Below are 24,324 nucleotides of genomic sequence, written 5' to 3'. Positions count from 1 at the left end.
AATGACAGGCACCAGTAGCCAAAATCTGCTTAACATCTGTAGTTTGTAGGCTGTTTGGGTTATTTTTTCCCTTCCTGTCCTTGCAGCATCCTTGGCCATTCTCTGTGGCCTGACACATTCTTCCACTGACTGCCGAGAAGACAGATCCACCTTCATCAAATGTGACATCCAGGTCACCGTGGGTCCCTACCAGCAGCAAGGATCCATGTCCTACCTGTATCTGTGTGAGGACAGCCGACCTCAGTGGCACCAGAGGGACAGCGACCCTTCCCAGAGGCGTTTGGCTGGACTTTTTTCCAGGTTAGCTCTGCTTCTCTCCGACATCTGAGTGAGCCCATCCATGAGCAATAACCCCTAGAAGTCATTCCCCTGCCAAATGATGGGCTGGAGCCTGTCTGAATTTAAGAAGAGATTGGACTGTGCACTTAGTCACATGGTCTGAACTTTTGGGTAGACCTGTGCGGTGTCAAGAGTTGGACTTGATGATCCTTAAGGGTCCCTTCCAACTCAGGATATTCTATGATTCTATGATTCTATGATTGCTAATTCTTGATTCCAGCAGAGCAATTTAGCTTTGAGACCACTAGAGAGCTCCGCTGGGTCGTGAAATTCACTTCTTGTGTCTATCAAAGCATCTCTAGACCCCCCTCCTTCCCTCCCACCTTTTTAAAGTGTTTGAGAGACATCAGAAAATCCATCTCGTAAACAGCCTGCTTTGTTCCTTCTTAGGTTTTAATATTTATCTTCTGATCCAAAGCAACATCTGGTGGATGCCAATGGGGAAAAAGATTAGGCATTATGAAAAGCAGAAGCCTTTTTTTTTTTTTTCTTCCCTCTCCTCCCCTTCCTCTCTCTAAGCAGCTTCATGAGTAAAAAGTTGCAGAGAAGATTCAGCACACTGTGCAACCTTTACTCAACAAGGGTGCTCGAGCGGTTACTTGGGTTCTGCAAATCCAAGACCAAGCTGCCTGGGAGTGAAAATTGGTACCGATGTCTTTAACAGAGCTGTGGGGATTTAAACCTGCAGAGCCTCAAGGAGGAAGAGGGAGGCTTGAATTAAGGAATAAACAGATGAAGAGCACTTCCTCAAAGACACTTGAGCTCTTAAATAGAGTTTGAATACCATTGCAGTGCATTGCCATGCTTTGTTTAGATGGTGGAGGCATTCCTGACGGGTGCACGTTGGTACTGTCTAGGTACTTCAGTGAAGTGGTAGAGATTTGGGACCATCCTTATCTGATCCTTATGCCACCATTAACTTTGTCACCAGCGGGACAGTAGTGAGCCCTCAGAGGCAGTTCTGGATACCCTGTATTGAGGGAATGAAGCAAATTGGCATTTACTGAACAAGGACAGCAGAAGTGGCATTTTAAACTTGTTTATAAAAAATAAAGGTGGTTTACTCAGCTACAGCATCAGCCTGTCAGTCTGTCATTTCTTCCTTACTAGCTTTTGAGCTCTGATAAACTTGAGCTGGGCTTCACAGGGGATGAATGTCTTAAGAAATATGAATTTTTTGTCAGTTTAGAGAAAATCTGTGCTAGGCAGAAATAAATTAGTTTCTTACTGAGGAAGAGGAGGATATAAGTCTGTCCTAACCTGTCTTTTTGCCAGCAACCTGTGGGCCAAACACTAGAAAAATACAGCTGGCCAACTGGCATGTCCAGCGTCCTGTTGTGCACCGGTAACGTCTGATAGCATCGTGGGAAATGGGGAGGGTGGTTTCATTGGGGAAGACAGGAACAGAGAGAGCTAGAGTGGAAAAACAGTCTGAAATTAAGCTGATTTCAATAGGTCTGTTGTTCCCACAATGATTTGTTTCAAAGCAAGAAACCCCAGGAGCCTTGACTTGTCTTGCTGAGCTTTGCTTTGCTATCTCTAACATCAGTGTAACCGCAGACCAGGTAACCCACAAACTCGAGAGTGATGGGGCAGCCCCAGGATATTGCTTTTGGTTATTGCTTTCTGCTCCCTGAGCATCAAAATTGTGCTCAGCTCTTTACAGATAAAGATGCATTTATAGTGGGTGGATTATTATGATGCTTTTTCTTCTTGCTCCTTTTCCTGGTGTGGGTTGCTCCAGTTCTGCTGCTGCAACTGCTTTATCCTGGTGCCAGCAGTGTGAGTGGGTGGGAGGTCTTGCACCTAAGCTGGTCATGTTATGACAATGGAGAGAGAAGTCAGGCAGTCCACTTGATGGCTGCTTCCTTATTGTTCTTCACTGTTTTTTGCCGAATTTAGTTGTACATGTCACAGAAACAGGTTTTAACACTCCTTCAGGTACAGGAAATCCAATCAAATCGAAATCCAATCAATCAACTTTTTTAAACCTATTTTTATGCATTTTTCCAACCTTTTTAAATTTAATTTTATTTATTTATTTATTTATGGTAATAAATTTTCCCCATATTATGTTCACTCTCACCTAGTGTTTAGAAATTGAAACTGGGGCTGTTAATGAATTTTCCATTGGCTTGATGATTTTTTTTCCTGGTGAATCTGGGTCTCACTGAAAGAGAGCAGGAACAGAGAAGATGGGTGTATTTTAGATGAGTTTCCTAATCAGAAAAATCTGGGGAAAAGTAGAGGAAGAGAGAGTTTGAAGACATCCAAATGATCTACCTCAGGTCTTTTGAAATTGTTTTCTCAAATTTCATTTCAGATAAGATTTGATTTCAACGTAGCAATGGAATTTGCAGCAAAGTGAAAATTAGAATGATCAAACTATAAATTAACTATTTGGGGAATTCCTGGAACAATACACATTGATTGCTCTAAGTAATAATTATAACAAACAACAATAATAAGGATATGGGTATGAGTTCTGCACAAATGTTCAACAGTTTAGACATTCATCCCAGGATGGGGACAAAACTATTGAAATCATTGCTGACTTAAGAACAAACAAGAAAGATATTATGTGAAATTATTAGCTTTAGAATGGTTTGAGTAAAGCTTCTACTAGTATAGTCTCTCCTAAAGCCTGTACTTTATGCAATGCTTTTGTACTTTTGCATAATGGCAAATGCATATTCCTCAGGAAAGGTGCAAATCTTACCATTCATGTTGCTGGTGCATGGATACATCCCCAAATTTCCTTTTGCCAACCCCCCTGTTTTGTTGTATTTTCTTTAAACATTACCATTTGTTACAGTCATCCAGCATCATGATTTCAGAAGTGGTTGCTCGAGAACAGGGGGGAATTGGCTCTTTGCCTACAAGCAAAACTTGTTAACCTTTTGTAAAAAGAAGTGATTGGAGATCCTCCCACTGACTTCAGTGGCTAGCGAGCTGGGCCCTGCATCGAGCCAACAACAAGCCCCTTCTCCCTTTAAAACTGTTGGTTGTTTAAAGATGCAGCTGTTTCTTGTAGCATGAAAAAGAAGTACTCTGCAGTCTTGAAAGATAGCCCAGTCCATTGAATTATTGTACAGGACAAGAGCAGTTCTCAAAGTGTCGCTATCAAAAGCGAGCGTAGTTCCCTACGGCTGGCTTTTGATTATTGATACAGCAGAGGGAAAGGTTCATTTAAATATAGAAATAAAAATTCACTGTTAAAAAGGTTCAGCTACTTGCAGAAGGCTTTTCATTTTTTATTTTTTATTTTTTTCCTGCTGATGTGGCTGCTTCCTTTAACAAGTTATCCTCCCACTGCCCTGACAAAGGCCACCAAAACAAACAGCCCACGACGGTACTGTCAGAGCAGCTCTTTGTTTGCACAGTGAGCTCTCACATCCAGCCTCGTCTAAAAACTTCAGGTTCATAAAATTGTCCTGATCACCAGGCTCATGAGAAAGCTCTGGGTGGTGGCTTTCCAGATGGGTTGATTTTGATGGAAATTAGGCTCCTAAATTTGGTTCTCCAGAAAACCCAGTGAGACGGGGCTTTTGGGACAATTAAGACCTCTGAAAATCCTGGTCCTACAGATCTGATGCCTTGATTTGCTGAGTAAAACTCTTCATGACAAGGGTGTTGAGGCCCTGGTGCAGGCTGCCCCGAGGAGCTGTGGGTGCCCCGTCCCTGGCACTGCCCAAGGCCAGGCTGGATGGGGCTGGGGGCAGCCTGGGCTGGGGGCTGGAACCAGGGGAGGGAATGTCAAGTGGCACCAGAGTATCCCAAAGTCTGTAGAAGTAAATTGGGAAGCTTTCCCCTCACTTTGAGGGATCGTGGATCCTATAGCTCCCCATAATAAAATGTCAGCAAATACCAAAGTCAGCAGCTGTCAGCAGCGAGACCCAGGAAAAATATCTCTTCCCCACCACCTTTTCTATTACTTTTCTCCCCTGTGCAAGGGGAGGCTTTAGAGCAAATGTCTGTTAGTATAACTGGCACATATATCGAATCTGCTTAGTCTGGGCTGTTAAGTAACTTTAATTAATTTACTAAGTTAATGTTCCAATGCTAGCAACAAAGCATCATTGCAATCAGCTGGGTAGCAGGAATTGGAACCCCTAAATGAGCTCATTTTTTCACAGTTGGAATTAGGGACCAGTTAGCCAGTTGTGTGGCTTTTCCAATTTCTCCACTTGCCCTAGGGGAGTTGCAAGTTATTCATTCCCTATTGCTAAGTGTGAGTAGGATGGGGAGGGGGAGATGTGAACAAACCCTACCCCACGTAGGAGTCCATCTTTGATCCTAGCACTGCTGATTCCCTCGCTGTTGTCTGCACGTATCTTCCTTGGTCCTCGGATGGCATTTGCTACTGTTTGCAATAGTTTGGGGAAGCAGCAAGGCATCACTGAGAGATATTTACTGCATGTATTTTATTGCGAGTGTGTGCAGATAAAGGGGGGAAAAAAAACAAATAAACAATAAAAGAATGGAAACAAAATTACAGAAATTTGCAAAGTTTGACAAATGGTGGCCAGGAGTTGCCACAAGCTAATGGCTTGCAATGATTAATAAGAGTAAAAATAATTGCATTTCATTAAGATTGATGACACCCCATTTAACCTCCCTTCTCGTTTCAGCCCTAAAGTGGAAAGAGATGAAGTTCTCATCTATAATAGCTCCTGTAACATTACCATGGAAACTGAGGCAGAGATGGAGTGTGAGGGAGCTAATCAGCCAATTACCGCCAAGATTACTGAGATATGGAAAAACTGGGGCCAGAACACTCAGGTATAATCAAATCTTTTTTACAGACTGATTCAAACAGCTTAAAATTAAATTTGTAATATTGTGTACATTTAAAGGAGGCAAAACACACACACACACACGCACACACACAAAAACAATTTAGGCTGAGTAGTAGCAATATATAATATTAAATGGTTTCCAACTTTGAGCAGCAGTTCTAATGCTGCGCAGCTGAATTCATGGTTAACTATGGTTAATCATGTATTTTATGAGACATAAATGAGCTTAACCTTATTTTCTGGACAGCGGGCACCTTTTTTTAACACTTTCCTTTTTGTATATATAAATGCAAATTCTGTTGCAATGGGGTTATTTTCTGTTACTTGATCGGAAACCTCAGCCATGAGGTACGGCGTTTCAGCTCTCTGGCAGAGACTTAGCATTCGGCATTTGTGCAGCTCTGTTTCTGTTTGTTTTCTTCTCCTCTTTAGTATCCAAAATAGAATGGGACAATCTCTCTGCTAGGAAGACATCCACCAAGTGTGTATTACAAAAATCTGCGATTCTGAACTAACATAATTATACAGTTCAGTATCTAAAAGCGTTAATTACAAACCTAAGCCATCCTTTTAGAGCTCTTGGGGTGTCACAGAGTTTTTGAGGGTGTCAAGTTCTATTTGTGACAAGGAATTCAGAGTGGTGGTATATTTGATAGATGTCAAATGTCCCTTTGCCATCATCCTTTCTTAAATGTGCAGCTCGTGAGAAGTTGGTGGAGTCTTACCAGTGCAAGTAGGAAGAGTTTCACTCCTGACTTATCAGAATTAATGCTGTTTTTTCTCTAGTAAACCAAATTATCATGTGGTCTTCTTAGTACTAGGAAACTGAAGTTCATTTGCTGAGAATTGATATTAAAGTTATCATGGTAATTTTTAACTGTGCAGTGAAAATTCGGTTGCTGTATCTACCACCCTACCCCAAAGCAGCTGCAGTATCCTGTCCAAGTAATTTTGGTGTGTTTCCCGCATCAGATTCTGAAGCTTTTAATAAGCCAAGAATCCCTGAATACTTGCCCTGCAAATCTTTTTTAGTGCAACTAAGCATCCTAAAACACCATTGCTTTCTTCATTCTGTTTAAGAAAACACAAACAAATTGCAAGTGTTTTAATGTTGCCCTTGGCCTATAAAGGCATATCACAGGTAGCCTTTTCCCTCTTAGCATTGCCAGCCCTCGTGATGCCCTGGCTCCCCATATTCTGCAGGATGCAGGCTGACTCCTCTCCCCTGTGCTTGCTAGTCAGCATTGCTAGCTCTGCTACCTGAAATGTGCATAGCCATGGGGAAAACCAAGCCAAAAAATAAAATAAAAATTGCTAGTTATCAAGTGCAAGAGGCCAGCACGGGGCTGTGCTTAGGCCAGTATCAGATCAAATAGCAACAACTCCTTTCATTCAGGTTTTCCTTACCAAATGTGCAAAGGGCAGCTCGACTGCCGTAGAGCCCCAGCTGCAGCGTGGAGGAGTTATCACCAACTCTGTTGTGGGTCCTGTAGCCTCACTAATGAGAAGGTGACAGGTGGCCTTTTGGCTCAGGTGACAGCCAGAATAAGTTGTGAGGTTTGTCCCTGCTGTGCTTTTTCCACTCAGTGTGGGGAAAATCAGAGTCCTGAGTGTCCTGAGTGAGTGAAAGGAGAGCAGGACGAAACCAGTAGTGCCGTTTGATCTGGGATTTGCTGCTGCTTAATGAACCCAGCAGGCATTTGGAATCATTTTATCCCTCTTCCCAAAACTGGCCTGGTGAGCAGAGGTGGATGGGTGGGGAGTTCAGATAAATGGTTTCAATTTTGGTCCCTTTCTAGCTGACAGCATCCCGTGAAGATTTATGACCTGGTGCAGCATATGCATGCTTCACTGTAGAGGTTTAAATCATGTCATGTGAACTGGCCTTACCTTTCCAGTGGAAATAATGGTCCCCAGGTTCTGCACCAAGCAGTACAATGCATTAATAGCACCACGTGCCTTAGGATAATGGTGCTATTAGCAGGCAGCACAACTCTGCGTACAAGTAATGGGGCCGCATCTCTTTATAATAACATCTGGCACCTCTATTGCACTCTCACATAAGGGTCTCAAAGCACTCCAAAACCACAGATACTCTGCTCTGTGTTTTGTTTTCTGCTTATTCTTCTGCCAGCTGAAGGATGCCCAGGCAGGCTGAAAAATGAGCGAAGCCGTAGCACAGCTGAGTTTTGTGGGAGGTTGGGAGCAGAGAAGTTGAGATGGTGATGGAGCAGTGTTAGCTCCAGAATGGCAGCAGAATGGAAAAAAGGCATCACAGAAAGGCTGACAGAGGCTTGTATTATCAAGAGCATGGAGGGAGCATTGATAAGAAAGGAGAACAAACTTGCTTTGGAGCAGAAATTTGATAAAAGTCAAAAGGTTTGTCCTGGGAGCTGGAGTCTAAGGGATACAAAGGTTAGGGAGAGGGTATTTTTCTTCATTCTTTATAAGGCATCTATTAGGACCTGTCTGTAATTCTTAATATAATGAGGAAGAGAATAACATGATCAGTTGGGATTTGGCAGGTAGGCTGGAAATGAGATGAACACAAACCATGATGGGATGATGCTTTTAGCAGCCCTTCTGCCAATAGCTCACAGACAGCCCAGTGGCATTGAAGGGAAATCCATGCATTAGGAATCCTACTGCACAGCAAGTGCCAGAGACATGGCCATCAGCTTGATGCCTTCTTCAACCAGCAGGAGCCTTAAATGGCATTTTTCTCTTGCTTGACTCCACAGAACAGGATCCAAACAGTGACTGAATTAGCCCATTAATTCACCCTGGATCAGCTTTACTGAAAAATTGCATTAAACAGCCAAGTGTAACTCATCCAGGAGGCAGATTCTACCTCTGTTAGTTGGGTTTTGAATAACAACATGCAGCCAGACAGGCACATTCCTCCATTTCTTTGGCCACATCCAAAGCATATTATATACATTTCTGAGGTATTTCCTTGCCCTCTGTTTGAATTGCAAGTGCATGTGGAATCCGTGAACACCAAAGTCACCTGCAGAGATTAGCAAACACCACTTGTTCTTTCTCTGCAAGTTAATGAGGTGATTGTTCTTTGAACTTCTTTAATTGTCTTGGATATAAAGAAGCTCCAAGTACTTGAGGATCATACCTACAAACTCTTTGTTAGGTGCTTTTTTTCTTTTTAATTTTATTTAACTTTTTTTTTTTTTTTTCCCCTGCATAAATACATATAAAGATCTATTTTAATGAAAAGATCTTGGTTCTAGATACCTTAAATCTTGGATGACCTGCATGAAATAGGGAGGCTTAAGTCTGCAGAAAAGAGAGCTCTTCCACCTCTTATCACAACATAGCTTCACTCAAAAATTGGCCTGTTGCTCTCATCAAATTAGAATGCTGTTCTTTGAAAAAGCTGGGTGTCCTGTTCACCATGTGCATGCTGCTGCCTTGAGTCACTTCCATTTGATGGTCCAGTTGAACCCTTTGAAAATTTTGGGGCAGCATCCTCAGTCAAGAAAAAGAGATGTATTTTTACGGAAGTGAGGCAATATCCCTTCTACTCTGACCTTCAAGCTATTGCTTGCATGGCTGCAGTCTGAGCTGGACTCAGGTTGGGATTCAGAGGAACCTCCACAATTCCTGGGAGTTTCAAGCTGCTGGTTGGAGACCTATGACTTAGCAGATTTTATCAGACTTGGGTTCACCAGCTTGGCCTTTTCCTGGGGCCTGCTCCGAGTTTGAATATCCCCCAAAGAACAACTTCTGTGGCTTTCTTTAGAAACTGATTCTGGCCCTTGCTTCGCTTTGTGTTTGAAGTACTTGCCACCATATGACTTAAGTAGGTCATGCGAAGTAAACAGCAGGCCTCTGCCCCACTGTTGTATTTGGCATCATTAGTGTTTTCAGCTTGCTCCATTGTTAACTTGGGAAGAGTTGTACAATTATATTTATATCTGTATGTAATGCAATTTAGCCTACCGAAAGGAGAAGCAAAAAAAAAAGGAAAAAATTCCACCACTGATTGTATATCCCACAGGACTTAATTAGTTCACAGCTTCATGATACACTGGATAATGGAAAGATATGAATTAAATAATACAAGGGAAAAGAAAAGTAGTTCTAATGCTCACTCAGTACCTGTCCACTTCCACCTTGGCTGCATAATGAGATGTCAGCTACCGTGACACTGATGAGACATGCAAAACATGCTGATACCACGTGTAAAGGATGCTCAGGGGAAGGTTTGACCAGGCTTGGATGTCTCCAAACCCATTAGGCTTAGTGAGCTTTCAAATGATTATTCCGGATCACTGGACCAGACCTAATCATCGTGCCAGCATGCTGTTTGAGCAGAGTTTCCCTGCGCTGACTCCCCCTTCCTCTCCTGGCCCAGATGGGTGATGCAATGCTCGTTGGAGGGCACGTGCCACGTGTGTTAAGTCGCAGAGAAACTGAACTGGCATGCTAGTGAATCCTCTCCAACCCAACCCTCGAGGGGTCCCTATTAAGAAATAGAAGGCTACTAAAAAATTACTTGCTAGATAAAAATGCCACCCTGGATTATGGCTCTGCCTGGCTGTGCTGTGCTGATGTTAGTTTGGTTTTCAGCAGGGCATGGAGGGAAGGTCTTGAGATTTAAGAAGTAGCTTAGAGTGTCGAGGAACTGTGAATTCTTTCCTCGGTGATTGGTAGTGGGATGACCATTTTGTTTGCTTTTCAGAATTAAAAAGAAAAAAGCACAACAAACAAGCAAAGTCTGCATCTGAGAACTGCATGGTCAATTAAGATACCCTTACTGCTCAAATCTTTAACGTAGCCAGGATCAGCTTTACAAATCCCATGTATTCCTCTGTATATCTGAGAATCTTTCCTTCCTTTTTTTTTTTTTTTTTTTTTTTTTTTCTTTTTTTCTTTTTTCTTTTCCTCCACTTATTTTGCTCATTAACTCTCTCTGGGTGCCATATTATTTTTGAGGTGAGGCTGGAGATGAGATAATTTTGTCTGTTGGAGATATTTGTTTCTTTATATAGGTGGCAATTCCTAGGCAGCATCCCAGGGAGCAGATAAGGCTCTCTGGCAGCACAGAGCATGCCAGCCATAAAGGGCTGTTACTTTATTTTTCACAGCAGTGCTGTGCTGAATCTCCTGACCATATTGTATATCTGTGAGGGTAACAAGAGATGGGAGGTGACTCTCCTGCAGGTCCAGCAGGCTCCTTGTGCTCAGCATGGTAGATATGTGATGCTCTTTCACTCTTGTTTTTAGTACCATCCTCGTGTTGTATGGACATTTCATGGGTGAGCTTTGAGGACAGAAGGTTCATAGTTGGTTGCCCCTGCTTGTAAACAGGTGTGGGCTTCCAGTTTATGGTCAGATATGTTTATTTGTATCTTCTGGTTTAAAATATGTAAATAAATCCAGGAACTTCAGCAGGGCACCAGTGCCTAAAGGTGAAGATGGGGGTGTCACCTCTCAAGCTTCTTCATCCTTTGTCTTCAGAAATGGTACAGCCCTAACATGTTCCCATTGCTATGCTCTGTCTCTTCAGCGTCCTTTGGCTGCCCATCTCCATCTGTCCTTTTTTTTTTTTTTCTGGAGCACCAAACGGTGCCAGAAAGGAAAACGATCCTCTCTCTGCCTTCTCCAGTGCTTTCCTTTGAGGAAAACCACTCACCAATTTGAGGCTGGTTAAGCAGGGTATGAGTGAAATGTGCCACCTATGAGGATGGAGGCATCCTGGTTTGAACAGAAGCCTGTGAGTGAGCCCTGGCACTGTTTGCTCACAGAGCTGTGCCCATCAGTTCTGTGCTTCCTTGCCCTTAGTGCAAAGCCATGCCACCTGCACTGTCATGGTATCATAGGGCAGGATGATAGAAGGCGCTTTATCTTCATTTGCCCATACTGATTGTATCTCACAGAGGCAAGGGGAACAGTTGGCTTTACCTACAGGTTATCAGGGAGGATTTTTCCTACCAGTGCCTGGTTCCCTGAGCTTTGAACAGGGCTCCTGGGTGCTTTGGCAGTGCAAATACCCTGCCATAACAATGCCACAAGGGATGGGGAGCCAGGAGAAGGACTAGATGAAACTTTTCCAAAATATCAGGTGTGTATTATTATTATTTAATATAAATACATATTTTTAACAACCCAGCAAGCTCCTTCCCCCTTGCATCATTATGTTCTCTGTTGCTTAACCTCCTGTCTTCATCATGGTTATTTTCAGAGGCGGGGGCAGGAACATGCAAAACCAACTTATATTTGCAAGCCTCACAGAAAGGAAGTAGGGGAGTCCATAACAAATTAATAAAAATAAAAGCACAAAGCCAGTCTTGGGGTGTGGATGCTATCAGAGCAGAGAGAGGGACCATCTGCAAGGTTGTTAAGATGTAGAGAACCAAGATGGCCTCCACAGTAACCACAGGCAATGTGAAGAGATAAATGGTTGACCCGAGCCCGTGTCAGGCTAGGATTGATGCCACTATCAGCCCTAGTGCCTTTGCAATGATTTTTTAAAAAATCTCTGATAGAGTGTGTTATCTAGTTACTGGCATGAGGGCAATTGCCTGGAGGCAGCGAGGAGGAGGAGGGGGGGAGGACAAGGGAGAGGAGGAGAGAAAGAGAAAGGGGAAAGAAAAAAAAAAGGTCATTCCGGGAGGACAATCTCTGCTGGACTAAATGAGAAAATAAGGGCCTTGCTCTGGAAGGGGGAGGTAAATAAATAAATAATAATAATAATAATAAAAAAAGTGGCTGCTAGGTGTGCGAGAAAAGGATAAGCGAAATTGCTTCTCCTTCTTTCTCTTTCCTTTCCTGCTTTTTTTTTTTTTTTTTTTTTTTCCCTTTTCCTTTTAATGGGATCGGCCTTGGGCTGCAATAGGAAAATTTAGGAGATCTGCTTGTAGTGTGTTTGTTGTTTTTTTTTTTTTTTTTTTTTTTTTGCTTTAACTTTTTGCTTCCTGATCTGAGGTTTAACTCTTTCCTTTTCTGCTGCCACCTCAAAAAATCAAGGGCTGAACTATATGTATTTCTTTCTCTTCTTTTTCCCCCATTTTTGAATAGCTTTTTATTTTTTTTTTCTTTCCCCCATCCCACCATCTTTCTAGTGTATGAGAAGACATCATTTCCTAAATTGCATGTGCTTTTGCAGGGAGCCCTCTTCTTCCCATCCCTCTAACAGTGTAGCACTGGAGACCGGTTGGACGTTCCCCCTGTGATGGGATGCTACCACCCCATAACCCACAGCACACCGATGTCTTTCCACTCCTTTTCAGTGTGAAATTAGAATGAAGTGGGAGAACCATTTTCCTTCTTCCCATCCATTTATTCCTGCTCCCCAACCTGAAAAGAAACACAGATTCAGAGTGAAAAGTATCGTTTTGGAGGCACTGCTGTGGGGGACAGAAAGCAAGGTTTCCCCTTCCTCACCCAGAGAAGGCCTGAGTTAAGGTCGGGAGGGTGTGAGGAAGCCTTCCTGAGGGACTCTGGGCAAATTTTCTTCGTGCTTGCTCCCAGGCTCTTACACATTCTTGCTGCCACTTTCCTGTTTAATTATGACAGCCTCTAATTGACTCTTTTGGCATTTTGGCAGGTTTGAAGCAGGTGGATGGCCTGTGGTAGAAGCGTGGCCCTGGTTCCCCATTTGTGGAACTTGCTCTTGATTTGGGGGAAAGGGTTGGAGGTATTTAATGGCTGGGTCCATGCTGGGGTGCACAGCTTTGGGCTCTGGATGAACCAAAAGGGAAGCTTTTTCATCTCCCCATTGGGAATTTGATTGGAAGGGCAGAGCTCCTTGGAGACACACATGGCCTGGACTTGTTCTTCTCCCAGGTTGGAGTGTGATTTAATGTACGAGAGGGTCTTGTCCCTCCTTAGGTGTGATTTGGGTTGAAGATGCCTTCAGGCAGCTCTTGCGTCCCAGACAAAATCCTCTGTGTCACCATCTGACTTTGTGTCCTCTTCCCAGTCCCAAATAGAGCAATCCAGTGGACCTAATACTGCACGAAGGAGTTTTCTGAGAAGCATGGTCCTACACTTGATGTTTCTGGGGCCAGTTTTGGTGCCCAGTAGGGAGCTGGGCAGTGTTTACCCTGTTTTGAAAGCTGGGAGATTTTAGTAGTGTGAACGTTGTGGGGGAAGGGCCCTGGCCACAGCTGGACCATGGAAAGAGATGCTATCTTTATACTGGTCAAGCATAAAGATTTGAGACTGGATTTGACCGTGGCAATGGAGACAACTCCTGGCCTGAAGTACTGAAATGCCAGATCTGGGGAAGGAGCATGTTTTCTTTTAGCCTTAAACAAAAATCATAGATCATTTTACTTTATGTATTTATTTGATTTATTTATTTATTTATTTATTTATTTTTGGTGCTTCATTTTAGGCACCTAAGGGTGCTGCACTGAGGCCCTGATTGATGTGCATTCCTAGTACCAAACTTGCCCCTCGATGCTCTGGTTCCCTCATGGACATTAAAACTGATTGGATTTAATCTTGCAGAATACGGAGCCTATATGTGACTGTCAGCATGTGCGAGGTGCTGTGGTGGCTCCATCTTGCTGCAAGTCTTTTCTCTTGACTGCTGGGCTGTTCCCAGACATTCATTCAGAACAAAAGGTTGCTGCGCATATATAAAGCTGTTGAGCTTTCTGGGTCTCATTTGGATAAACACATGGACCAGCAACTCAGGTGGTCTGGTTGTGACTAGACATGGGTTCTAGAAGGCCAGGATCTCCTTCCCTTTTAATCTCTACAATATTTTCTGCTAGGTTGTACTCTAGACATGTATTACCTATGTCATGTATGACACTCAATGTGAGGTGGATGCTGGCTTAAAAGGCATCACTTCTACAGGTATGTAGCTCTGAGGAGCTGAGCTTGGTACCTGGCCATGTCTTGAGCCATAAGATCAGGCTTCCCACCCAATCTGCAAGAAAAAAAGAAAATTTGGAGTCTGTGTGTGGTGTGGAGACACAGTTGGGTTTTGCATCATTTAGGGGGGGGAAAAAAAAAGTGGTAATATCCTCAGGATAACAAAGACCTGGAAAGCTTCTAGCAAGCTACTGGTAGTGATGGAAACATAATCATCCTGTATCACTTCTTCTGTGTGAAGACTTTAGAGTAAGGAGTAGAATAAGAATAAGTAGTACATATATTTTTATTTTTTTTATTATTTTTTTTTCTTCTTTTTTTCCTTCCTTGTCTTGTAACTGCTGGTGTTATGGCAAAGTCTTTCCCCACTCTAAACAACATGAAAGAGGTGCACAGTTGGAGGCTGAATGAATTCCTGTACAATTTCAGTTCAGAAACACTTATTAAAACAGAATAAATTTAAAAAAATGTTGCAGCAGAAGGAAAAACCAGCATGCTCAAGCACTCTGCCACAGTTTATCTAAGAGCCTTCATTCTGTCTTTAACAAAGGGGTTAATTTTATGTGATTGCCAGTAAAAACAGGCTGTTTTCACGATGAGTTGGGCAATGGACTGAGTTAACAACCCCTTGGAAGTGCCAGGTGTGTTTCCCTGATTGGCAGCTCCGTAGGTGGAAACCCCTCGTTCCCAGTCCGTCCTTGGGAATGGCTGCAGAGCAAAGGACTTCATTAAGGGATCGTAAGGCTGCCTCGTAAAAACTAGCAAACAATTACCATCCTGATGGGAAGGAGAGGAGGGGACCGAGAGCTCTGCAGGCCCCGTGAAGAAAAGCAGACGTCCCAGGGCAGGGAGGCATCAGGTGAGGCAGACGCTATAAACGCTTTTCAGCAAATGCTGCGTCTCCTCAATAAAGAGGCAGTTAGCCTGTCTACGGCATTAACAAAATATTCCCAGTTAACTTCATGGGTGGTGCAGGGCTGGGAGCTGTTAGCTCATATTCAGTTAAATTTCAAATGTCAGAGCTCGTTAGCAGTGATTTTAGCCAAAGACAGTTTGTGAGGAGCTCAGTAAATTTGACTTCCTCGGATAAAATTGAGGCAAGAGATTGCTGCTTTGCTTATTGATTTATTTTCCTGCTTTCACACATCTTCTTTGGGTCTGGGATTCAGGCTCAGCTTTATTCACTTAGGGATTGTGGTTCTGACTTTCACACACACTCTTGTTCTTTCGTTGTCACTTTAATTCTCATTTATTTGCCTTTTTCCTCCTGCCTTAACCTGTGTCTGGTGGGTGGGAAATATAGATTTTGCTTTTGGTGTTGAGGACAGGTTTTCTCAGAGCTCACCAGCAGGCATGTGTGTGCATGGACATCATAAATGGGTTTAGATGTTCAGGCTGACCTATGCAAAACTGACTAAACAGATGCAAAACAGCTGGCAGGGGGCAATTCTCTATCAACTGTGGAGATGGCTCACCCAAGGTCTGTTTTTCTCTGTTTTCCTGATCTTGGGACTTAGCTTCTTATTGTCTTGAATCTATCTATGCCTAATGAACTGGGGCAAAGTTTCAAAGCTGAGATGGCTCAGGAAATGTGGCAGAAAGTGAGATTTCCCGTGCAGGAAGGACAGCACTCAGTGGTTACCAGCATGGCCATGAGTTTGTTGGTGTTCATTTTCACCTCTGGGAGATGCAGACACCGCAACATGAAAATTTGGACAAGTTCCTCCAAGCGGTGATAGTTAGCAGTGGGCAGGGTTTTGGGGTTTACACCAAGGCACTTCCAACCCCTGTATGTACACAGTCATTCAGGTATGTACCTTAATATGATGCCCAACTCTTCCTGAAGTCAAGTCTGCCTTTGGAAAATGCTAACAGGCAACATCTGCATCCTTAAGCACTTGAATGCATTGGGACTTGGATGTGCCAGCAAAGCTCCTTGGGACCCTAGATTTTATGTCCTGCCAAGTTATTAACAGGCAGACAAACGTGTGTGGGAGGGCAGATAGTGAAAGGCACAGCACATTGCAGGGGATCTGTGCTCCCAACAAAGATGAGCTGTTACAGCCCCGAAAGACAAAGGGATGGCTTTGTAGCCCAGACAGCAGCAGTTTGTACTTTGAACTCAAAGGGCTCTCAGTTAGCCATGTGGCGTGTTGGTCGAGGGGTTCTCTCTCACGCTACTCTCTCATCTTGTTATCTGATTAAAGTGAAGTTTGGGCTGAAATCTCTTGAAATGACAAGAGTGGCTAATGTCCCGTAGCGTGTGTGATGCTGCTCTTCAGCTGGGGCGTGGTTGCTCATGGCACAGCCATGCAGTGCAAAATTTCCTAAATGAACTTCAGCTAGTTTCAGGCTTCTGGAGCTGTCTGTGCCCCTGCTGAAATTGCCTATCGTGTGTCACTGGCAGCTCAAACCACTGGGAAAAAAAAAAAAAGATAGCAGCACTGTTCCATTGAGAATCAGTTTTAATTTTAACTACATGCGTATTTCTGTTCTAGATATGTCCTTGTTTGGAAGTTGTCTTGCATCAGGAATGATCTCTGATGTTTGTACAGCTCCTTGCACATAAGGACTTACTGAAATTAAATAGACACCTTAGTCTTCAGGGAAATAGGAGGGGTGTGCCCAGTCTTCTAAACGATGCTTAACATCCAGATTTCCATTAGGAACTGGAAAATTCAGCTTGCAGTGATGGTGCAAAGGTAGCCTTTGCTAAGGAGTGCCATCTCACCAGCCATCATAACCCAGTGTTCCCCTACTGCTTGTGTGACCTTTTCTGTAAGAGTCCCATCTTCACCTTTTTACCTTTCTGGCAGATAAGTGTTTTTGATGATGACAATAAAGATACCGCAAAGCACTTTTATTCTTGGTTGCCCCATCTGGGCTGCGCGTTTGATCCGAACGGCCGGCGTTCCAGTCAGATTGCACTATCAGATGGAGCTGGCTCTATTTCCTGCATTATTCTTCCTGGCTGTACCACATTATGCAATTATGTTTGCATTTAAACCTGAGCACTTACCTGTAATGATGCTGTAGTTCAGTACATGATACATTACAGCACTAGATAATGCATACAGATAGGCTAAGAAAGCATGTTGTTGATGTGCTAAAACTAAACAGGACATTGCATTTGAAAGCGGACTCTGAAAGCTCGCAGATTAGGATGAGTCGCTTAAAAAGCTCGCATTACTGAAATAACAGCCACGCATGGTGAAAGCCTCTCCCTGCTGGGCAGGTACAGGACTGAAAGGGCAGCACAAGGCTTCGGTCTCCATCTCAGGAGTCTGGCTGGTGTCACCCACTTCTGCAGGAGCAGGGAGGTCTCACGGGCTGCTGGGAGTGCCAAAACCTGCGCCCCTATAGCACAGAGTAAGTGAGGGGCTTGGAGGACAGGCTGCACGTCCCAGCCCCACGTCCCTGGGCTTGGGGAGCTCTCCCAGGAGCAGCCCCCAGCCCCTCTCGGGGCAGCCTGTGCCAGGGCTCCGGCACCTGCCCAGCCCAGCAGTGCTGCCTGAGGGGCAGGGGGAGCCGCTGGGGCTCTATGCACACTGGAGCAAAGAAGCAAATTCCAGAAAAACAACTTTTAATATTCCTGGTCTGCATCAGATCCTACCCTGGGATGGAGTATAGCCTGAAGCCGTTTCCTCATGCCCATCCATGTTTTCCCTCTCAAATCTGGAATTTACTTTAAAAATACATTTTAGACAGGTGAAAATGATCTGGCAAAACATTTTGATGAAGCTGCTGCAGTGATTCAGCAGAACCCAGGCATGCTGCAATCAGAGATGAATTTGCCTCATGGGATAATGAAGCAATGTAATCCTGCTCTGCAAGGTATTGGCGAGTACACCAGCTTTCCCTTCATATAAAGAGGGATTACAACCAATAATTTTCCTAGCAGGTTGCTTTCCACCATATTTGGGTGGGGGGCTATAGATTGAAGGTGCTAAAGTTGGGCAGAGTGTCATCTTAATTGTTTCAGAGAGGGTATGTAAGTGATAAAAGAAGGGCAGCACATGCTAAGTTTTAGCCTTCAAGCAGTAAAGTTATTTTCAGTCTTGGCCTGGTAAATCACTGCAAAGCCCTTGTAAACCAGGCTTGTAAACCAGGCTTGGAGCAGTGATGGGATGTGTACTCCTTCTAGGAGCTGCGTGAGAGTTAGGGACTGGATACCAGCCCAGTCCTTTGACCTCTACCCCCTGATCACTAAAAAACCCATCATCAGACCTTCAATGGCACTACTGGTGCGAATTAGACTTGTATCCCCTCATTTGCAGTAGAGCTCACTCAGAAATCCTTCTTGCTGACATGCAGGCACATAATTTGATTTCTTTTCCTGCAGGTGGTTAGAAGATGCTTAAGCTAATCTCTTTATTTGCAATGTTTGCTCTCAGATTAGTTAAAGTAACTCATTGTTGTTCAGTTGTGAGACAATATTTGCGCAGTGCGTGCTGCAAAGTCCAGCACAGTCACCAGGCGTGGTTATTCTGCTTGTGTAAACAACTGCATGTTACAATTTGCTTGTTACCATTAAACTGCCATTTATAATTTGTCTTGGAAGCCTTCAGTCTCTGAGAAATCACTGTTTCAGAGAGATGTGTAAATTATGTGTGCCCTTGAACTGTGTTTTGGAAAGGGAAGACCAGTCTTCTTGTACCTGAACGGGAAGATTGCATTGAATTCCCCAATGTATTTCCATGCACAGGGTTTTCATGCAAGTTGGGCTTGTGATTACATTATGCTGGGATAGTTTCCACTGAAATAAACTGTCTCTGAATATCAGGCCATAAATGAACATTAGGAAGGTTCTTGTGAATTAGCAATGAGTTATTGTAGAGAAAGATTGCCTATTGCTCTCTGTGATGTGTTAAACTAAGCTGCTAAAAAGTACTATTGCAGGTTCTTTTTTTTTTTTTTTTTTAATCAAATGGGAATTTCACCGTTCATTCCAGCAGAGACAACGTTTTCCATCAGTTTAGCATCTTGCTAGGTGCATAGGAGAGTCTAATGTGTGCCTCTGTTCTGCTTCTCCAATTCAGTGACTTCCAAAATATTTCCTAGTATGAACCTCTTTGCCTCTTGAGTTTGCCATCCAGGCGTGGGCATTCCCCACCTCTTTTTGTGAATCTCAGTGTTTTTCTGAGACACTGGGGCACCAGCTGCTGCTCCTGCACTGACCTTTTTGTCCCTTGCCCTTGAAATGCAGCTTGGGTGTTTTTTTCTTTGCCAGCAACCATGGGCAGATTTTGCCACAGCAAGAAAAAGCTATCATGTGCTAAAAGATATTTCCTTAGATTCCAGTGTTTTCCTTTATCTTTGAAATTAAGATTTCTGGTTCTAGGATCAACCTCCCAACATAACCTTCAAAAAACCCCAGGAGAGCTGAGAACAACACTTTGGGACTCACGTGAGTGTGGTAAATAGATGTGGGCCTTCCCACGAGTCTCATGGTTTGTTTAATTACGGAGTGGTTTAATGCTGCTCATATTCCCCTGATGCTTGGTATTTTACCTTGGATTCAGGTGAGCTTTCTTGCCTGGGTATAGGCAGCTGAAACATACTGTGTCTGGGACATGCAGCCCCCCCCTCCAACAGCGATGTCTTTTCAGTGCCCTCCCTATGAAAGCACCATTCGATCAAACTAATATTCCGTGTCCTTAATTAAATACCTCTGGTGCAAAGAGCCTTACCTTCTGTGCTTGGAAATTGCAGTGATTACTCCCCTGCTGGAAAAGCCTTCCTTTTTTTTTTTTTTTTTTTTTTTTGTGTTTTATTTTTGGTGGCAAATTTTCTTCTTTTTCTTTTAAGAAGAAGAATTAAGCTCTTTCTCATGCCATTGTCCAGTTGCAAATTGGCCTGAGACTGACTTGTGCCATGGGCTCTGACCTCTGAAACTGCCCACTCATTTTTTTTCTGAACTAATCAGCTAGACGAACTATTTACAGTTGGCTTTTGGGTCTTCTCACTGCTTTTGCGGCTGCCCCTGTCCGAGTAATTAATGACAGCATGGCTTGTTTATGGTCTTGAGTTACTAATGCTGTTGGCTGCAAATGCATTTTTACCTCTGGGACGTGCCAGTTTCCTGGTTCTAGTCCCACCTCACTGGCCCAGGTCAATTTTTTGTGTGTAAACAGATTTATCCTGTAATAGTTGGAGAGAGACTAGGTCATTCATCAGTCCCGTAGAGAACATGCCCAGCCAGATTCTTCCCTTTCTGTGCTTGTGCAACTCATCAGAAGTCAGAAAAATTCCTGCAGGACAGCTAAAATTAAGGAGGGGGGAAAAAAAAAAAGGAACAATTATTTCTTTCTAATTCAGGGTATAGGCAATCTCATTTAAAAATAAAGGTACAGGAGAGAGGTCCTTGTGTCCAGCCACCTGCCCATCCTTGATCCATGCTGTATCAATTCTTCTGGGAGTCACCCTACCCAAGAGAAGTTCCTTCATCTGTAATGTCACCTACATGTTACAAGTGGAGTAAAGGGTAAAAAGAAGCAACAGTTGATGCAGACAGACATAAAAAATACCATCTTTTGGCCTTGGAAAAGGTCTGTTGGGTTATGGTCCATGCCTGGTCTACCACAACTCAAAAGGGAAGGAGCTCACTCTTTACAGCCTCTCACTGCACTGATGGTCAGAAGCACTTTGCTAATTCCCAGCCTTAGTTTATTAATAAGTATATTGTTTCCAGTCTGCTTTGAGGGTAATGTTGTATTTTGGCATAAATGATTCATTTTTTTTTCCTATTGTATAGTTCTTTAGATGTCTTTGCTTCCTTCTGACTTTTAACATATGTTTGGCTACTTAGTGAGTTATGACTTGAGCACAACCATTCCTGCATTTTTTTAGTCATTTATTTCTGAATTATTGGAAGAAGATGGTCCCATTATCCATCAACCTTTGTTGACCAGTTTGTTTACCAGTGTCTACTCCGTTAATTAACCACAGGTGGTCTCTGCTATGATGTGGTTTGGAGAGGAACTTCCTTTCATCCCTCTGGGTTTTTGTAAAATTCTTCACTGTTTTGCCAAGGCAGTTTTTACCAACATCTAAAAACTACCACCCTATTACTCATTGCTGAACTGGCATCAGGGGCTGTCTTAATGCAAGCCCTTGGGGAAGAAGTACGTCAGTGGTCAGACCACGCTGTTTTCAGGAATCACATCATGGAACTGAACTGGGAGAGGAATTTCTCAGGGTCAGATGCTCAAAAATTACTGGGATCCAGGAGGCTGCCTTTCTCTGATGGAAGGATAGGAGAAACTAGAGAAGTCAAAACATGCTCTCCTTTTTATCAAGTTCTTTCAAAGGACTTTCCGAATTGAACTATTTTTAAAGAAATAGAAACGAAAGAGGTGAACATGATGCTTTTGCAAAAAAACTTTTTGAAGTGGATACCCATAGCAAGCTTCTCCAGAAGTGCTCCTTCCATTTCCTTCTGCTCCCTCACTTCCAGCTTAGAAACCTCCTTGAAAATGTGACATGCAATGGCAAAGCTGGTGGACTCTAATGAAGTGCACGTGAATCAAATACCTTTAAGAGATTGCCAATCCCATTGTATGATCCATCAGACAGATTAAGCTCTGATTTCCAAAGAAACTCGTAGGCTATGTAAATGTTTGGAGGCAGCTTCTCTGAAATTGTTTCAATTGGCTGAGAGATCCCCTGCAAAAACTGGTAATTGTTAATCTCTGTCTTGTTTGCTTTTCCATAGTGAAAATTGGCCATTTTTGGAACAGGAGGTGAATTGCCTGCAGTAGAGGAAGGTTCACAGTGTACTGGTTAGTGGTTCTTCTCTGTCAGGTGGCAGGTTTTGTAATGAGGATTAAATGGTACCCTCCACCCTAGAAATGCTTGGAGAAGCCTTGGGAACTTCTACATTCATTATTAGCCTTGAACAACTTGAGTTTGGCCATTCTTTGATTTCATAGCACAGTCAATAATTTCTCCTCATTTTGGTGTGGATGTCTGAATACATAAATTTTCAAGATAAGGTGTTGTACCGAGCTGCTGATAGCAAGTGTGTGTTTTCTTACTGTTCTCTGGGATGGCCCTAATCCCTCTTTCCCATGAAGCTGTATATATGCCTTCATTCTCTCCTTTAGCAAACTCCTTGTATGCTGCCAGGACTGAAACCAAGATTGCAATAAGTTATCTTTTGGTTTTGATTTATATCAACAAAAGGACATTTTCATGCTGAGTGCTGTAGTGCATTCAGGACACTTCTTGTAACAGTGGGATGAAAGAGCATCCTTGTCTCAGGGACACAGGCTGTGCAAAGGAAGACCTAGCTACACCAACTGAAATCCTATGACTGCAGAAGTGGTGAACATTTTTCAGTTAATTCAGCATAGGGTTAGATGTTCTAAAAGCAGGAGAGGCAGGGAATTGTGCCAAGAGACAGGTTCTACTTATTGGGGAATAGGGCAGTGCACAAACTCCACTGACTGTAGCAAATAACACACATTTGCATCTCTTTCAAGCGTGTGGGAGGGAGGAGCCTCCACCAATTTGTCTGTTTTAATTATAAACGTTCTCCTCACCTTCCTAATTGCTCCTTCATTAAGAAGTAGCTTGTTGTTGCTTTTTTCCCTAGGAGCTAAAAATAATCAACTTTTGTTTGTTTCTGTAAATATTTCTTTTATTATTTTTGCCCTTGAGGAGATAATTATTTCTATTGTTGCATGGAGATGGTGGCCAATACAGGAGGAATAATTAGAGCAGATGGCTGAAAATACTTCCCTTGTAAAAGACATCTAGGGTAATAAAATACCTCCTTTCCTCTTTTGTCTCCTCCAAATATATGTTTTTCTTTCCTTCAGGTGGATGGGGGTTGTGTGGGGGTGTAAATCTTTTCCTGATGTATTAAACTGAGGAGCTGTCAAGAGTTCACAGCCTGGAAAGTGAGCTCCCTGTATCCATCACTGAAATTAAAGGGGTTTCGAACGTGGTGTGGAGTCTTGGGTCTACAGCGTGCTACTCCATCACTTAAAATGTTAACCTTGTCTCTCCGTGGTGACTGAGGACAGCAACGCTTGCTCTCCATACTTGCTGGTTAAATGGCAATCTGTCAGCACCAAGGAAAAGGCTGTCTTGTGTGTGTCAATCTCTTCGCATTCAAAACCTTTGCTTGTTCATGGCCAGGCACACCAGGAGGGATGAGGGCGACGGACTTGATGGTTCACCTTCTTCCTGCTGGAGATCACAGGAAGCAATCTGGGGATTCTCTCTGGTGAAAGTGCAGGTGATGTGGATGTGCCTGGGGGCAAGGAGGAAGATGGCTGCTGAAGGTGGGGTTGGTGGGGAAACCTGCCTGACTTTGGGTTTCTCTCCACGGCCATGTCTCAGGTAATCCTGGGCTGAGGCCAGGAAAAGAGAGCGTGGAGCACAGCAGCAAGCAAAATCTGTGCTGTAGATCAACCGTTGCTTCTTGGTTTGGTTTTAAGATTTCAGCCTTTTTTTGATCAAAGGATGCAGGCTCTGGTCTTGTGTCTGTAACAGCTGCTAACAGTCCTCTTATTGGGACTATACTTCAGTAAAACCCCACCTATAACCAAGCGAATTAGGAAGTCACTGCAAAATGGGATCAAACGAGCTATGCTGTGTCTAAACGGGTCTTTCTCCTCTTTTTAACACCTCAAAATACCTTTTGTTTTGATGGAGGGGAGTTAAAAATCACCAGATAATGCGTTATGCTAGCGGAGTGATTGTAATTTACAAAAATTTAGGCCGAAAATTGAAGGAATGGTGATTTATAATCCCTTCCCTTTGCAGCTTGTTTGCCAGCCTGTGTGGGAATGCAAGCCTATTGCTGTTATTTATTCATTGGTTGCAGTTGCTGCTGCTGTTTTTGGGCCCTGGTAGTCACAGGCAGAAGCTGAGAAACTGGTGCTGAGAGCTTGTGTTCCCAGTGGCAGACGCACAGGCAACCCCAGGCTGCCTGACAGCAGCAGCAGCAGCTAAGAACAGAAAGTGGAAAGAAATTTGCCTGAAAATGGAAAAAGAAGGTGCAGGAGGGAGGAAGGGGATAATGTGCTGAACTGCAAGGAGCTTGCACATCTTTTATTGTATGCTTTTAAACATTATTTTATCTTTGCATAAGCTCCTTTTTGGAGCTCTGATGGGGAGGGAGTTATTTTGCAGGCTTGGTTCCCTACTAAGCAGCTGCTGCACTGGGTTCAAAACGTGAAGAATTTCCACAAAGTGAAGAACCCACATTGCCAGAGTGGGTTTCCTATGGATGACAGATGTGAGGCAACGTCCTGCAAACGTTTTGGTGTCCAGTTTAAGTGTTCAGTGGATGCAGAGATGTTACAGTCTCCTAAACCCTGGGATGGGT

The 24,324-nt window shown here is 43.4% G+C and overlaps 1 protein-coding gene across 1 annotated transcript in view; it reads left to right on the top strand.

Moving 5' to 3' along the window:
• PKHD1 (PKHD1 ciliary IPT domain containing fibrocystin/polyductin) overlaps window positions 1–24,324 on the top strand; it is a gene marked incomplete at both ends in the record, with an annotated part of 259,585 nt that overhangs the window by 55,041 nt on the left and 180,220 nt on the right. Inside the window, 2 exon segments of the mRNA XM_084284494.1 lie at window positions 87–300; window positions 4,971–5,121. Coding sequence (XP_084140620.1) covers window positions 87–300; window positions 4,971–5,121 — 365 coding nt within the window.

The sequence above is a fragment of the Netta rufina genome (genome assembly GCF_964035555.1).
Source record: "Netta rufina genome assembly, chromosome: 3".
Classification (NCBI taxonomy): domain Eukaryota; kingdom Metazoa; phylum Chordata; class Aves; order Anseriformes; family Anatidae; genus Netta; species Netta rufina.
Note: the sequence above shows the minus strand (reverse complement) of the source record. Positions and strands in the feature narration are given on the sequence as shown.